This window comes from Thalassophryne amazonica, chromosome 3 (assembly GCF_902500255.1).
Source record: "Thalassophryne amazonica chromosome 3, fThaAma1.1, whole genome shotgun sequence".
Lineage (NCBI taxonomy): Eukaryota > Metazoa > Chordata > Actinopteri > Batrachoidiformes > Batrachoididae > Thalassophryne > Thalassophryne amazonica.
This window is the reverse complement of record NC_047105.1, coordinates 3,766,652-3,782,634: the sequence shown is the minus strand read 5'-3', so window position 1 is coordinate 3,782,634 and position 15,983 is coordinate 3,766,652. Positions and strand designations below refer to the sequence as shown.

General features: G+C 44.1%; 1 protein-coding gene across 1 annotated transcript in view; it reads right to left on the bottom strand.

The window, feature by feature from the left end:
- cept1b (choline/ethanolamine phosphotransferase 1b) overlaps positions 1 to 15,983 on the bottom strand; it is an 86,056-nt gene that overhangs the window by 36,337 nt on the left and 33,736 nt on the right. Inside the window, exons 7-8 of the mRNA XM_034164667.1 lie at positions 9,743 to 9,874; positions 3,256 to 3,414 (exon numbers count right to left, since the gene is read on the bottom strand). Of these exons, the coding sequence (XP_034020558.1) occupies positions 3,256 to 3,414; positions 9,743 to 9,874 (291 nt within the window). The remainder of the gene's footprint in view (positions 1 to 3,255; positions 3,415 to 9,742; positions 9,875 to 15,983) is intronic.

Here is a 15,983-nt window from a genome sequence, read left to right as displayed (position 1 = left end):
GCTGTTAACAGGGAAAAGCAATCTGATCCTTACAGACTAAAGTCCATCTGAGTTACTGATCAGTTTGCCTCATATGCTGAGAAGCAGTCACGTGCTTGTACATTTATCATGGAACGAAAACACTAAACCCAAAACTGTTCGGCTCAGAGGTCGCACAACCTGGTCCAGAAACTTCTTTTCGGAACCATCATCACCTTAAATAAAGTAACAAACAAAAAGTGTTGGCTAAAGAGGTCAGTTTTCAACTTTACTACACTTACAAACAGAAAAATGACTGGCTTTGTGACATCACAACAGCTGCCTTTGTGACATCCAGAAGGAGACTTGGGGTACGTTACTGCTCGTCATTAATGAGATGCTTAAGTTCTGCAAAGTGACAAACTTTTCGTTAAAAAAAAAAAAAAAAAAAAAATCCCCTCCGCCAGTGGACGCTGTATCCAGGTGCTGGCGTGAAGCGTGACACCAGAGATGCGCCGTGTGCGACATTAGACTCAATCTCAGACACCCAACAACCAAACAGCGCATCGCGGGTTTGAGACAGGTCTACAAACAGTTAAATCAGTCTACATTTGTAAGCTCATCTTCTGTCTTAACAGCTGCATCAATACCAAATATCTGCAGCATGGACGTGTAAAGACACCGATCAGTCTTAAAGACATTTGGCTGCGTGCTTCATGACATTTGTCTTCTGTAGCATTAATGAATAAAACTGGTTCCAAGGAACATTTTAATGCCCCAAAGCAAATTTCTCAACACTTCAGAAATCGACAACAGAAGACGTGGATACATTTAAAAAAAAAAAAAAAAAAAAATCTGAAGTGCCATCAGGTCCAGATGGAAGAAAGCCAGGAGCACGCAGAAACCTTAAAAAAAAAAAAAAAGATCCACAGTCCTGTGGGGGGCTGAGGGTCAGAGTCCGGGTCCATCCAGGACATCCTCAGCGCGGTGAGCAGATGGCTGGCGAAGGCTCAATTTTAAAGACAAAAATGTGAAGATGGCAGGCGATCTGGTTACAAACGCTGACGCAGTAACGCAGCAGATCCATAAAAGAAATGATCTGTGGGACAAACACAAAAACACAACAGTAAAAATGAATAACATCTGATTTTTAGTAATGACTGACTGCACCACCGCACTGCAGATCAGATATTTATTTAATAATGTTACAGCTTCACAAGCAGGAGAAAAAAGGGCTACAATTAATTTGTACACAGCTGGGACTCCCTGTCACCTTTACCCGCTCTGAACCTGTTGCAGTACAGGAGCTGTGCGCTCGAGTTCTTACACAGGCCTCTGTGAGTCTCCACAGCAACACTCCCTCTAGTGGCCAGAGTCTAGGCTGCCACCAAATACTCTGACGAGATTTGATGCATAATTTTGTTCACGTGGAAAAAAAGTAAAGGCATCAGAATGGAAAGCATAAATCAAGTTAAAGAAATTAGGTGTGGTGTTCCACAAGGATCAGTTGTAAGACCAAAATTATTACTCCTATATTAAAAAAACAAAAAACTTTAAATTATCAAAAAATTCAAGTTTGTATAATTTGCAAAACATTTTTTTTAGTTCAAAGACTAGAGAAATTCTTGGTCAAAGTTGTCACCATTGTGTCACTGAGACATCCCTGACTGTAGTGTGAGACAGATAGTCCTCACAAAGACTTCCTGCTTTTAAACTCAGATAAAACTGAAGTTATTGTACTTGGCCCACAAATCTTAGAAACATGGTGTCTAACCAGATCCTTACTCTGGATGGCATTACCCTGACCTCTAGTAATACTGTGAGAAATCTTGGAGTCATTTTTGATCAGGATATGTCATTCAAAGCGCATATTAAACAAATATGTAGGACTGCTTTTTTGCATTTACGCAATATCTCTAAAATCAGAAAGGTCTTGTCTCAGAGTGATGCTGAAAAACTAATTCATGCATTTATTTCCTCTAGGCTGGACTATTGTAATTCATTATTATCAGGTTGTCCTAAAAGTTCCCTAAAAAGCCTTCAGTTAATTCAAATGCTGCAGCTAGAGTACTGACAGGGACTAGAAGGAGAGAGCATATCTCACCCATATTGGCCTCTCTTCATTGGCTTCCTGTTAATTCTAGAATAGAATTTAAAATTCTTCTTCTTACTTATAAGGTTTGAATAATCAGGTCCCATCTTATCTTAGGGACCTCGTAGTACCATATCACCCCAATAGAGCGCTTCGCTCTCAGACTGCAGGCTTACTTGTAGTTCCTAGGGTTTGTAAGAGTAGAATGGGAGGCAGAGCCTTCAGCTTTCAGGCTCCTCTCCTGTGGAACCAGCTCCCAATTCAGATCAGGGAGACAGACACCCTCTCTACTTTTAAGATTAGGCTTAAAACTTTCCTTTTTGCTAAAGCTTATAGTTAGGGCTGGATCAGGTGACCCTGAACCATCCCTTAGTTATGCTGCTATAGACGTAGACTGCTGGGGGGTTCCCATGATGCACTGTTTCTTTCTCTTTTGCTCTGTATGCACCACTCTGCATTTAATCATTAGTGATCGATCTCTGCTCCCCTCCACAGCATGTCTTTTTCCTGGTTCTCTCCCTCAGCCCCAACCAGTCCCAGCAGAAGACTGCCCTCCCTGAGCCTGGTTCGGCTGGAGGTTTTCTTCCTGTTAAAAGGGAGTTTTTCCTTCCCACTGTAGCCAAGTGCTTGCTCACAGGGGTCGTTTTGACCGTTGGGGTTTTACATAATTATTGTATGGCCTTGCCTTACAATATAAAGCGCCTTGGGGCAACTGTTTTGTTGTGATTTGGCGCTATATAAAAAAAATTGATTGATTGATTGAAAGACTGACAGAGGAAGTGAGTCTCAGAGCCGGTAAAAATAGAAAGTCAAAAGACTAAAATAAAATAATATAAAGTCCAGAGCCTTTTTACTGCTGGCAAAATGTCTTTTGGGATGATTTACAGTGTGTAGTGGTGCCCGTCCTGTGTGTACTTACTAATGCGATCCACAGCACCAGGTACTCATCAATAAACTACTGAAATACTGATCCAGAAACAGCAGTCCCGGTCCCAGGAAGGCGAGATCGTGGAGATGCATCTCGCTTTTTGTCATATGTGCTACCTACGAACACAGATGCAAAACACACACACACACACACACAGAGTGTACAGTCCGTTATAATCCATAACGACCACAGAATGTCTGACTTAATCAATAACTGTCAGAAATTTATTGACAGTGGATTTTTTTTATGCCCCATTCAAAGAGTATGTTTAACTTACAACTAATTTATTGGTGATTTTGGCAGAGACAAACCCAAATGCCAGGATGTAAAGACACGGGTGTTTCTCAAAGAGCTGGACAGCAGACTTCTTATAAATCATGACCGCCAAGACAATGACTGAGCCGATATGTAACACTGGAGACAGGACGCTGGTGCCCTGCAGACACACACAGGCACAAGTCAAAAATCTGCTGAAAATGACTTCTTCACACCATCAACGTGCATCATCACTGTAATCGGAAACAGAAACACCGGAGCGTCGGAGAAATCAATCAATCAATCAACTTTTTTCTTATATAGCGGCAAATCACAACAAACAGTTGCCCCAAGGCCAAATGTGCCAAAGCCTCAGTCTGGTGGCCACTGTGGTCTGCATTTTATAAGATCTGACAAATGAAGTTCAGTATTCTGCAGCTAACAGACCAAAAAGTATCAGGCAATCAGTTACAACACACACACACACACACGCTTAGAAGGAAGTAGGACGGCATTTCGATGGTGATTTTTCATCTAGGAGACACTCAACACACTTTACACTGATGCCTTACATTCATTTCCCCTGCCCAAGGTCAGGACGTGGACTGAGACCATGCAGCTTGAGGACATGATTTATTAAGGTCAAAGGTAAGGAGCACTAAATTGTGCGAGCAGTCCAAACTTTTGTGTATTGGGGTGGAGACAGTTATGTGAGTGATTTACTCAGAGTAAATGTGCAGCTGATACAGGGCGGTAATGTGACACACACAGCAGCACTGAAATGACGATTCTGCAAGTGTTAATGGTCGTAAGCACAAAATTAAATGAAATCAACCACTGCAGTTACTGGGCACAAAAAAACTAACATACATGGAAGACAAGTCAGTACTTGAATAGCAGAACACCCACACACACACACACACACACACACTAGTCATGTGTGCATCATCGCACAGAGTCCCTTTGATGTTTGTGTGTTTATCTGTGTGACACATCAATGAAATGGAATTAGGAGTTGTAATAAAATGTCTTCTGGTCCACCTGTTACATATGGAGATATTTATTCTTAAAGAAATGAACTGTTAAAATCTTTAAATATGTCTGATCTTTCATTTATAGTTATTTTTATTCTGTTTGAGGAGGCAGCAGTCTGTCAAACACCAAACTTTCAAATTCAAAATACAATCATCAGCCAACACAATTATCTCCTTCTAAATTTCTTTTTGACTTTGATAAATCCTCAGTGTATTCTGACATCACCAATTTCATTTTCCCTCATGTGGACAAGCCCCCAAGTGCATTAACCCTCTGGAGTCATCTGACGCGTCTCCGTGTCAAAGTCACATGAAAGTATTAATGAGCTGTCTCAGAGAAAATCATGTGGGGGAGGCAGGATGACGACTCTGACTTTGATGAAATTTTCACCACATACCCTTCAAGTAGATTGATTAGGATTGGCAAAGTTAGTTTTTCAATCAGGCAAAATTTTACTTGAATTTTGGTCAGTTCAAAATTTGATGTCAAAATGGCCTCAGATTGTGTTACATTAAAATATAGTAAAAATGGCCAACTTTGACATATCGGTTCTCAATTCTCAACCGGTAGATAGAAAAAGTGAGTGTGATTCCTCATACGGGGTGCCAGTAACCTTCAAAAACCACTGTTTGTTCTGTGGCATGTATTTATGTAACTGACACTTTCTGAATCCTGCAGGTGAGCACTTTCAGGGTCAAATATGGGTGAGTGAGAAATTTGAAATTTGTCATAAATCAGTCAATTTTCTGCTTATTTCAGCAAATAAGATGTAATTTCCCATGTTTTCCAGTACACAAAATCAATTTATATGGTTATTTTGGTGATTGGAGGTCAAGGTCATTCTCAAATTTTACACATCTTTTGTGCTTAAGAGGACATTTTAGCACCAGAAAGCATAAAATTTAGTTTGTGACTACATCAACTGATAGAACATAGTTAGCATAAAGTTAACTGCTAACATGCACAGTTTTAAGTATCTTCGCATTCTGTGAGGTTATCAAATTGAGCATTCTAAACACAGAAGAAGTTGATGAAAAACTTCTGTTAAATTTTTTTATACCAATATACATTTATTGCAAAGAGGACCCATTTTGGTGGGAAAAACCCAACTTTCCTTCTTCAAAATCACTCCTCCAGTAGTATTCTGCTCTTACTAGGAGGCAGCAGTTTTCTAGCTTGGCAGATCGTTCTGGAGGAAATCACTGAAGAAATTAACAAACTGAAAATATGGTTTGATCAAAACAAATTGTCAAACTTAAATAAACAGGGATGTTGAGGTGTAAGAGTCACTATTTGTTCACAGGAAACATTTATTTCTATATGTATTTATTTATGTTCATTGTTAGTTGGTTTTATCTTTACTGTTGTGTTTTAACGGGTTCTTTTTAACCTCTCTCTAAAACTGTATTGTAGCATTATTAGTTATTACTATTGTTGTTGTTATTAATAATAATATATAAATAAAATACATTTTAAAAATACTCGTATTACAATTTGTAATACATTTGACTCTTACGACAAACGCTGAGCCATTAATTATTATACAGAAAACAAATGCACACAAAAGTGGTGAGATGCGTACAGCTTAATGCTAACTTTAACATTGAAAATGCCATAGACATGCTAACGTGTTAGCATCGGTCCTGTTTTTAAGTTATAAAATACATCAACTACTTCAGAAGACCACAACAGGTTGGTTTAACATAAAAAGGTAAATATCACTCAGACATATGCTCTAGAGGGTTTTAGTATGGAAAAATAAAGATAAAGCGAAATAAAACAGCTTTACTTCAAGGGCCCCAAAGCTGCCCAAAACCTGCCTGATCGAAAAGCACAACACTTAACGCTTCCTACTAAACAATACTGATCAAAAAAAAAAAAAAAAAAAAAAAAAAAGACCCAGGCAACTGGTAAAAAAGTGGAAATCCGCCAAAAAGCAGACATTTTTTCATTCCTGTGTCAGTGAGCAAACGAGCAGCTGAATTTTGAATGTACTGTAGGTTATTGAGGACTTTTGAAGATGTACAATAAACGATACTGTTGTATATAACTTTGTTTGTGACATCTGCACATTTTCAAAATTTACAATTTATTCTTGCATTGGAAGTTATAAAAACAGCTTGTTAAACATGTTTTCACAGTTAAAAAAAAAGAAGTAACTTTTCAATTAAGATTTTATGTTTTATGTGAATTTAGGTTCATTGTGTTATGTCAGAATGAAAGAAAAACTGTAAATTCATACAGGTGAGGTTGTGCTGAAACAATTACACCAAACAAGGCAAAGTAAACAGTTTAAGGTAAATTCTAAAGAAACCAAAAGTAGTCAAAAAAGGCCAAATATACCCTAGACTACGGGGGTTAATAAAGGTCAATGGCCCAGTCACAAGGCACACGACGATTCCTGAATGAAGGGGGGGGGGGGAAGAAGTCACAATTCGTTGAGAAAAGGTGGATGAAAGAGCGTTATTACTGAATAACCTGCGAAGCAAGAGCACAAAAAGGACGAAAGAGGAACTTAAAAAAACTAAATTAATAATGATCTCGATGCTTTAATGAAACACGCCTGGAGCCACAGCTGGAGCAGTGTGTGTCTGCATCTCTGAGTTCCAGGACTCAGCGCTGGGACGTAGCTCATAGCACCTGAGTCCTGGAGAAACTGCAAACAGAAGCTGTGGAGCTCTGTGTGGACGTCGGTGGACCACCTGCTCTGGTTCCTCGTCCAGAACAAAAGAGCGATCATCTCCATCATCAGAATCCAGACTGTCTGCCGATACACTGCGTGGCTACATACACACACATTCAACAAAAACATAAACGCAACACTTTTGGTTTTGCTCCCATTTTGTATGAGATGAACTCAAAGATCTAAAACTTTTTCCACATACACATTATCACCATTTCCCTCAAATATTGTTCACAAACCAGTCTAAATCTGTGATAGTGAGCACTTCTCCTTTGCTGAGATAATCCATCCCACCTCACAGGTGTGCCATATCAAGATGCTGATTAGACACCATGATTAGTGCACAGGTGTGCCTTAGACTGCCCACAATAAAAGGCCACTCTGAAAGGTGCAGTTTTATCACACAGCACAATGCCACAGATGTCGCAAGGTTTGAGGGAGCGTGCAATTGGACAGCAGACAGCAGGAATGTCAACCAGAGCTGTTGCTCATGTATTGAATGTTCATTTCTCTACCAATAAGCCGTCTCCAAAGGCGTTTCAGAGAATTTGGCAGTACATCCAACCAGCCTCACAACCGCAGACCACGTGTAACCACACCAGCCCAGGACCTCCACATCCAGCATGTTCACCTCCAAGATCGTCTGAGACCAGCCACTCGGACAGCTGCTGAAACAATCGGTTTGCATAACCAAAGAATTTCTGCACAAACTGTCAGAAACCGTCTCAGGGAAGCTCATCTGCATGCTCGTCGTCCTCATCGGGGTCTCGACCTGACTCCAGTTCGTCGTCATAACCGACTTGAGTGGGCAAATGCTCACATTCGCTGGCGTTTGGCACGTTGGAGAGGTGTTCTCTTCACGGATGAATCCCGGTTCACACTGTTCAGGGCAGATGGCAGACAGCGTGTGTGACGTTGTGTGGGTGAGCGGTTTTCTGATGTCAATGTTGTGGATCGAGTGGCCCATGGTGGCGGTGGGGTTATGGTATGGGCAGGCATCTGTTATGGACGACGAACACGTGCATTTTATTGATGGCATTTTGAATGCACAGAGATACCGTGACGAGATCCTGAGGCCCATTGTTGTGCCATACATCCAAGAACATCACCTCATGTTGCAGCAGGATAATGCACGGCCCCATGTTGCAAGGATCTGTACACAATTCTTGGAAGCTGAAAATGTCCCAGTTCTTGCATGGCCGGCATACTCACCGGACATGTCACCCATTGAGCATGTTTGGGATGCTCTGGACCGGCGTATACGACAGCGTGTACCAGTTCCTGCCAGTATCCAGCAACTTCGCACAGCCATTGAAGAGGAGTGGACCAACATTCCACAGGCCACAATTGACAACCTGATCAACTCTATGCAAAGGAGATGTGTTGCACTGCATGAGGCAAATGGTGGTCACACCAGATACTGACTGGTATCCCCCCCAATAAAACAAAACTGCACCTTTCAGAGTGGCCTTTTATTGTGGGCAGTCTAAGGCACACCTGTGCACTAATCATGGTGTCTAATCAGCATCTTGATATGGCACACCTGTGAGGTGGGATGGATTATCTCAGCAAAGGAGAAGTGCTCACTATCACAGATTTAGACTGGTTTGTGAACAATATTTGAGGGAAATGGTGATATTGTGTATGTGGAAAAAGTTTTAGCTCTTTGAGTTCATCTCATACAAAATGGGAGCAAAACCAAAAGTGTTGCGCTTATATTTTTGTTGTGTATATATATATATATATATATATATATATATATATATATATATATATATATATATATATATATATATATATATAAAACAGAAAACTGTCAAAAGGTGGAATAAATATAAGTGTAAAGATGACTGATCAGTCCGCATGAACGCACATTGACTCACATGTGCAGTTATTTCCACAGCTGCAGCTGATCCACAATGTGAATTCTGTCTTCCAGAAGAGCTCTTTATATAATCATCTGAATTATCTACTTGCCACATGCAATAAGGGCTGGATTGTCATTCCTACACTCATATTGTTATAGTTAATAAAAAATAATAAGCGCACGAAGGAGCTGCTGCTCCATTCAAGTACCGTCGGAAATTGCACAACTTTTGTTGTTTCAAATTCAGCAGTTGCTTGTGGCAAAACAAATTGTATCCACATAAAAGATTAATTCTGGACTATATAACGTGCCTGAGCCCATTGAAGCTGACCCCCCACAGATAAAAAAAAAAAATCCAAGTAAACAGGCTGAGTTTGTCCTGTAATTTCCGACGGTACATGAACATAGCAGCAGCCTCAGCGCTCACAAGCCAGCTTCTGTACTGTGTGAAAACATTCAGCTGGTCGAACGAAGTGAAATTAAACAATAACATTACAAAAACTAAACAAAGATTAAAAAACGTCAAGAATGACAGCAAAATGAAACAGACGAATTGACGTTTTCGTTGCACTTGATTCAAATTTTTCAACAGTTTAAAAATCCTGACGAAGGGCTAGCTGCAGAAACGATGAGCAAAGGTTAAACGTCAACGAAAGACCAGATTTCTTGTTTTGTTTGGGCTTCGCTGCCCTTCGTTAGGTGCCATGTGACTGGGTCATAACATGCTAAACTGACAATACGCACTATTTTGCTCATTTGAAAGACAACAACTGTGTAAGGGGTGTGGCCACAGCCAGTGCCCACCAATGACAACAGTACATGCTGTAGGCAGGTCAACTGTTAATGGACTGGATTTTCTATTCAACAAACTTACAGCAACATGACAAGAGAGGATTTATGATGTGTTGATGTTTCCACACTTACTGCTATTGTGGATCCGTTTTTACCCACGCCTCCTGTAAAAATAACTCTGAAGTAGTTGGTACATGAGAAGATGGCTCCTATAAACGTGCAAAGAGCAGGAACCATTTTTATCTGGATATTTAAAACTGGAATCTGGGAAGAAAGAGATGAAGACAAAAACATGTAAATAAAATAAAAATTTCAAAATCAAATCAAGACTCATTATGCAGTAGATATATAAATAAAGGAATGTCAGTGTTGGACAATCCCAAGAGACCATCACGTCCGTCACTGCTTCCAATGGTCCTGCTGGGATATCCAGCCATCCAAGAGAAGTCTTATTCTCAACAGGATGAAGAATTAATGGACAAAACATCATTCTCTGGGATGGTGAGTAGGGTTGGGTATCGGGAACCGGTTCTTTTTGAGAATCGTTAAGAAATTAATGGATCCACTGACATCAGTAGCCTTTTTGGTTAATGATTCCCTTATCGGTCCTTCAGAGAGGCTGCTGTTTTTGACAGTGTTTGTTGGGAAAATGATGATTTGCTTATGTGGAAAAGCGGACAATTTACTCCTCAATTGTCAAGGCAATTAGAAATCATGAATGAACATGGTATGTCGGACTTCTGACACCACCCTGGGAATTTCACCCAGGGAATTCGACAATTGAATAACTTCAACCTAAAACACACAGGTTCGTTGTAATTGAGACAGAGACGTGGTTCCCAAATACAAACAATTTAGTAACAATTGAAGTTCTAGTTAAAAAGACTTTTATAAAAAACTCATTTAAAACACCACCAATTATGACCACATGAGGGCGCCCTTGCATCACGCAGCCCGGCAGCACACGCAGCTGGCAGAGTTTTCCAAATGTCCACACTGAGCGTAACGCCGCCGCAGCAAACAGGGCACATCCACTGGTCTCACGGGACGAAATCTTTCAGCAGAGCACCAGAGCAAAGCAGCAGGGCCTCCTTCCACAGCTTGGTCCAAAATCCGAACCGTCCGTCACAGCAATCAGCTGTAACTCGACACCACCCCAGAGCGTCAAGAGCACCACAAACTCAGCAGCGCACCACCAACGACAGCTCACACAGAGGTCTCTGTCTTCACGGGAACATGGAAGTAAACACGTCCAAACACCTGCAGTCAGTCTCCAGAAAGAGAAAAAGGAGCACACACACTCCCTCTTTTATGCAAACACTCCTCTGCCACAACCAGCTGCACTCAATCCACCAGCTGAACATCATTAAGGTCATCCATCCTGCTACAATCCACCCCCACAAATTATATCGTTGCCCTGACGATGGAATAGACCCCATTCCTTAACCTTAATCATACCACCTATATTACATAGGGCCAGAAGGACCCACTTGCACTGCAGACCGTGGAAGATGATGATTATTAGAATGATGACCTGCAGTAACCCTAGTCGTCCGCCGAAGTACAACCTCTTCACTAGGGGGGAGGGAAGACATACTAGACTCCACTGGCAGAGGTGGCACAGCAACCACTGGATCTACTGGTGGACTCAACTGTCGGAAGCAGGTAAACTCACCTCTCCCACCCCCTCCACCTGAGGAGCAGGCGGAGTCACCACTTCCCGCACAACTGAAGTAGACGCAGGGTCCTCGGATCCTGACACCAACCACCCGCTATTACGCCACCACCTGTCCTGTAATGGCTCCACCACAGGTGGAGAAAACTCCACAGGGGGCAGAGAATGGGCCACAACCTCATCAGGGGACCCAAGCCCTACCACTACCTTCAACAATGAGCGATGAACCTGCTTGGCTCTGGTTAAATCATCCTTAGGGGCAATTGTATAAACAGTCCCTTCTCCCTGTGGTGCCCTCAGGACACGATACATCACAGAGGACCACTGGTCCTGGATCTTATGATGGCCCCGTACCCCAAAATCTCGCAACCAGACCAACTGGCCCTCCTTCAGGGGAACATCACGGACACGCTGATCATATTCCTTCTTACGCCGCTCTGCAGCGGCCTTCAGCCGATCCCGGGCTCCATCAAAAGCCATCTGCAAGCGGGTCTGGTGCTCCCGGACCCACTCATGAACAAAACCACCCACAGGCTCCCAAACTCGACCCAACAGAAAATCAACCGGAAGCCTTGGCTCCTGACCAAACATCAACAAAAAAGGAGACTCACCAGTTGCCTGATGCGGTGTTGTATTATAAGCATACAAAACCTGGGGCAGACAAGAACCCCAATGATGCTTTTGAGACACGGGCAGCGTGCGCAACAGATCATGAAGCGTTCTATTAAAACGCTCACACTGCCCATTCCCAGATGGATGGTATGGTGTAGTACGAGATTTCTCTATGCCATAAAAGCCACACAACTGCTGGATCAATACACTCTCAAAACTCCGTCCCTGATCAGAATGTATCCGAGCTGGAACCCCAAACCTCGAAAACCACTCTGTAACCAAAACTTGAGCTACTGTAGGAGCTCGCTGGTCACGGGTAGGGACTGCCCACGTGTACTTACTAAAGTAGTCAGTCATTACCAAAACATCTTCCACTCCACCATGACTAGGCTCTAGAACAGTAAAATCAATGGCAAGAATCTCATTAGGCCGAGATGCCAACAGGTGTCCCGTGGGGCCACGAGCCACTGGTTGGTTCACCTTTGCTACCTGACACCTCTCACATGCCTGGCACCAATCTGCCACTTCCGCAGACATCCCTGGCCAATAACACCACTGACGTAAAAGCTCTAGGGTCCTCTCAACCCCTTGATGAGCATGCCCTTGATGAACCGCAGTCAACACATCGGCTTTTAAAGCTGCAGGCAACACTAACTGCAACATAGCCCCAGCTCCATTGGACTTAAATACCTGACGGTACAAGACACCATCCCTCTCCACCAACCGGTCCCACTGCCGAAGCAACACCCGGGCTGACTGCGACACCTGACTGCGCTCTTCCTTATCAGGACCCCTTTTACGGTCCCAAAACACCCAATCCTCCCGAATCACTGGATCAACCCGCTGCAATGCAGCCAGGTCAGATGGAAGACGGTGGGGCAAGGCTGCAACCACAGCCTGCCTTACATCTACCCTACTCCCCTGTTGCAGCGGCTCCGGAAGCTGGGCACCACTAACCCATTACCTGGAAGTCCTGCATCCCAGGAGAATGCAACCGAGAAAGGGCATCCGCGTTCTTATTACTACAACCCGAACGATACTTAATCTCAAAATCAAATGAGGCCAACTGCGCTGCCCAACGTTGCTCAGTAGCACCACGTTTTGCAGATGACAAATGACAAAGGATTGTTGTCCATGTACACAATGCACTTATGGCCCAGCAAGTACTCCCTAAACTTCTCAGTCATTGCCCACGTGAGTGCCAAACATTCCAACTTCATAGAGCTGTAGTTCACCATATTACGCTCAGTAGGTCGTAACCCACGGCTTGCGTAAGCAATCGGCTTAACTTTACCATCCTGTTCCTGAGACAACACTGCTCCCAGCCCCCCATAGCTAGCATCCACCTCCAAAATAAATGGAAGACTAAAAATCGGCATATGCCAGCACAGGTGCAGAGGTAAACTTAGCTTTTAAAGTCTCAAAGCTGCGGCCACATTCCTCTGTCCAATAACTCGAAACTGGCTGATCTACCCGACTGGGCTTCACCCCAGCCAACTCTGCAGCCAACTTGTGTAGGGGTGCTGCCAACCTTGCAAAACCACCTACAAACCGGCGGTAGTAGCTGGCAAAGCCCAGAAAAGAGCGCAGTTCTGAGAGTGTGACCGGAGGTGGCCAATGAGCAACCACCTCCACCTTGCTAGGGTCAGTAGCCACCCCCTTATCAGAAATGACATGCCCCAGGTAACGCACTTCCTGCTGAAAAAATGCACACTTTGAGTTTCACCTTTAACCCCTCATGCTGCAAACGCTCCAGCACCACCCTCAACCTATCCAGATGTTGGTCAACAGTAGAGGAAAAAACCACAATGTCATCCAAATACAACAATAAGGAGAGACACTGCTGATCACCTAAAATCCTCTGCATCAATCTCTGAAAAGTACCAGGAGCGTTGCAAAGCCCAAAGGGCATCCGGTTCCACTCAAACAAACCAAAAGGCGTGCAAAAGGCCGTCTTATGACGATCAGCCTCTGCCACAGGAACCCGATTATACCCACTCGCCAGATCCATGGTAGAAAACCAACGAGCCCCAGTGAGGGCATCCAAGGACTCATCAATCCGAGGCAAAGGGAAGGCATCCTTCCTAGTTTTTCCATTCAAGAGCCTGTAATCAACACACATGCGCCAACTGCCATCCTTTTTCTTAACCAGCACAATAGGAGAGGCATAAGGACTGCTACTCTCCCTAATAACTTGTGTTCCAAGCAGCTGATTGATGTGATCTTTGACAAACTCATACTCAGAAGGCGGAATTCTGCGATACCGCTGTCACACTGGAATATCATCCAGAAGCGGAATCTCATGTGATATTAGGTCAGTACAACCCAGATCCCCATCTTGGGCTGAAAAGACAGAACTAAACTGACCCAACAATGCTCTCACCTTACCTTGTACTTCCAGAGGCAAGTGACCCAATTCCAGGGCTGCAATCTGATCCTGCACTGATGGAGAAATGGACTGCGATGCCACTACTGCCTCCACCGGGGGCACCTCGGCAACCCCCGCAGGCAGACTCACAACCCGAACTTCCTCTAAAGTGCCAATCATAGCCCGGGGACGTAACCACACATCCACCGATCCCACATTCATCACCAGAATGTAGGCTATACCCTGCTCCACCTGCACCAATGCAGGAGATGCCAACAGTCCAGCAGGCAAGCAAGACTCCACAAGCTCAAACAGAGCCGCCCCACCAGAATACCGCTCCGAGCATGTCGCCCTAACAAACTTCATTACACCGCCCGGAATCTGACAAGCCTCTCCCCCATGAACCTTAACCTTCCCTACTCCTTGATCCACAATACCACTAGCCTTGTGGCACTTCTGAAACGCCTGCGTGACATACTCCGGAGCCTCCGCCACTGCTGGCAAATCAAACAGGGAAACCCCATACTGCCCAAAAAGTTCCCCATAACACCTGCGGATGACATTCATCCCCAGGACCCCAGAAGCCTGCAGAGACACACCAGGCACATCTTTAACCACCAAAATGCCACATCCTGGCATCAGTTTACCACAAAGCTCCACATCCAACTCCAAATAGCCCAGGTAAGGGATGGCTAAGCCATTAGCTGCTTTAAGCTGTAGCCAATTACATGATTTCAGCCACCCCAAACCCCCTGGCTCAAACTGCTGATGAAAAAGAGACTCTGGAATAGTTGACACCATAGATCCTGTATCTATCAAACAAGGGATCCCAACTCCCCCCATGCTCACCATTAAATGAGGACACGGCGACACAAGCTTGGACACTACCTTGTCACACATCCTACGCAAACCTGAGCCAGTAACTTGCCCCCCCGAGCTGTGGCTCCGCAGCTCGGCGGGCACTAGTTTCCCGATCCCTGAGCGGCAGAAGATGGTTTGTTCAATGAAGAGGCCGACAAAAAGGATCGACTGCGGGCCACCACCCGAACTCCATCACACTCCCTGGCAAAATGACCTGATTTCTGGCAGCGCCTACAAATTATAGACCCCCGGGGAACTGATTGACGAAACTGCCCAGAATGCTGCAAATGGGAAATACTCTGAGTCAGCCGATTAAACTGCTCCTGTTGCTGCTGGAGCATCTCCCTTACTTCCTGTAGTTCCGAGGCCTGAAAAGAACCAGCCTCCACCTGGCCACTGCCCTGAACCCCACACTGAGTGCCCGCAACAGACTGGATGGAAAAATCACTACCCTTCGTACCTCCAGGTGAACCCTCTCGTTCCCATCTAATTGCTCACCCCTAACCTCCAACAAGGTAGCGGTAGGCTGCCGGCACACAAACTGCTTCAACTCCCGCCGAAGTGACCCATCAAACACACTCAACAAACTGATCACGTAACAAAACCTCTGCATTTGGGACACCATTAGGTGCGCGCTGCTTAACAGATGTCATCAGACTCAATGCCAATGAAAACCCTAACAGAGTCTCTCCCTCACGCTGCCTGTGGGAGAAAAAGGCCTCTTGAAGTGCCACATAAGATTCTGTATCCCCATACAGCTCCTGCAACACCCCAATGATCTTTAATGGGTCTGAACGCTCTTCACTGGAACGATGCTTTATTTCCTCATGTGCTTCCCCCTCCAGATGATCAAAATA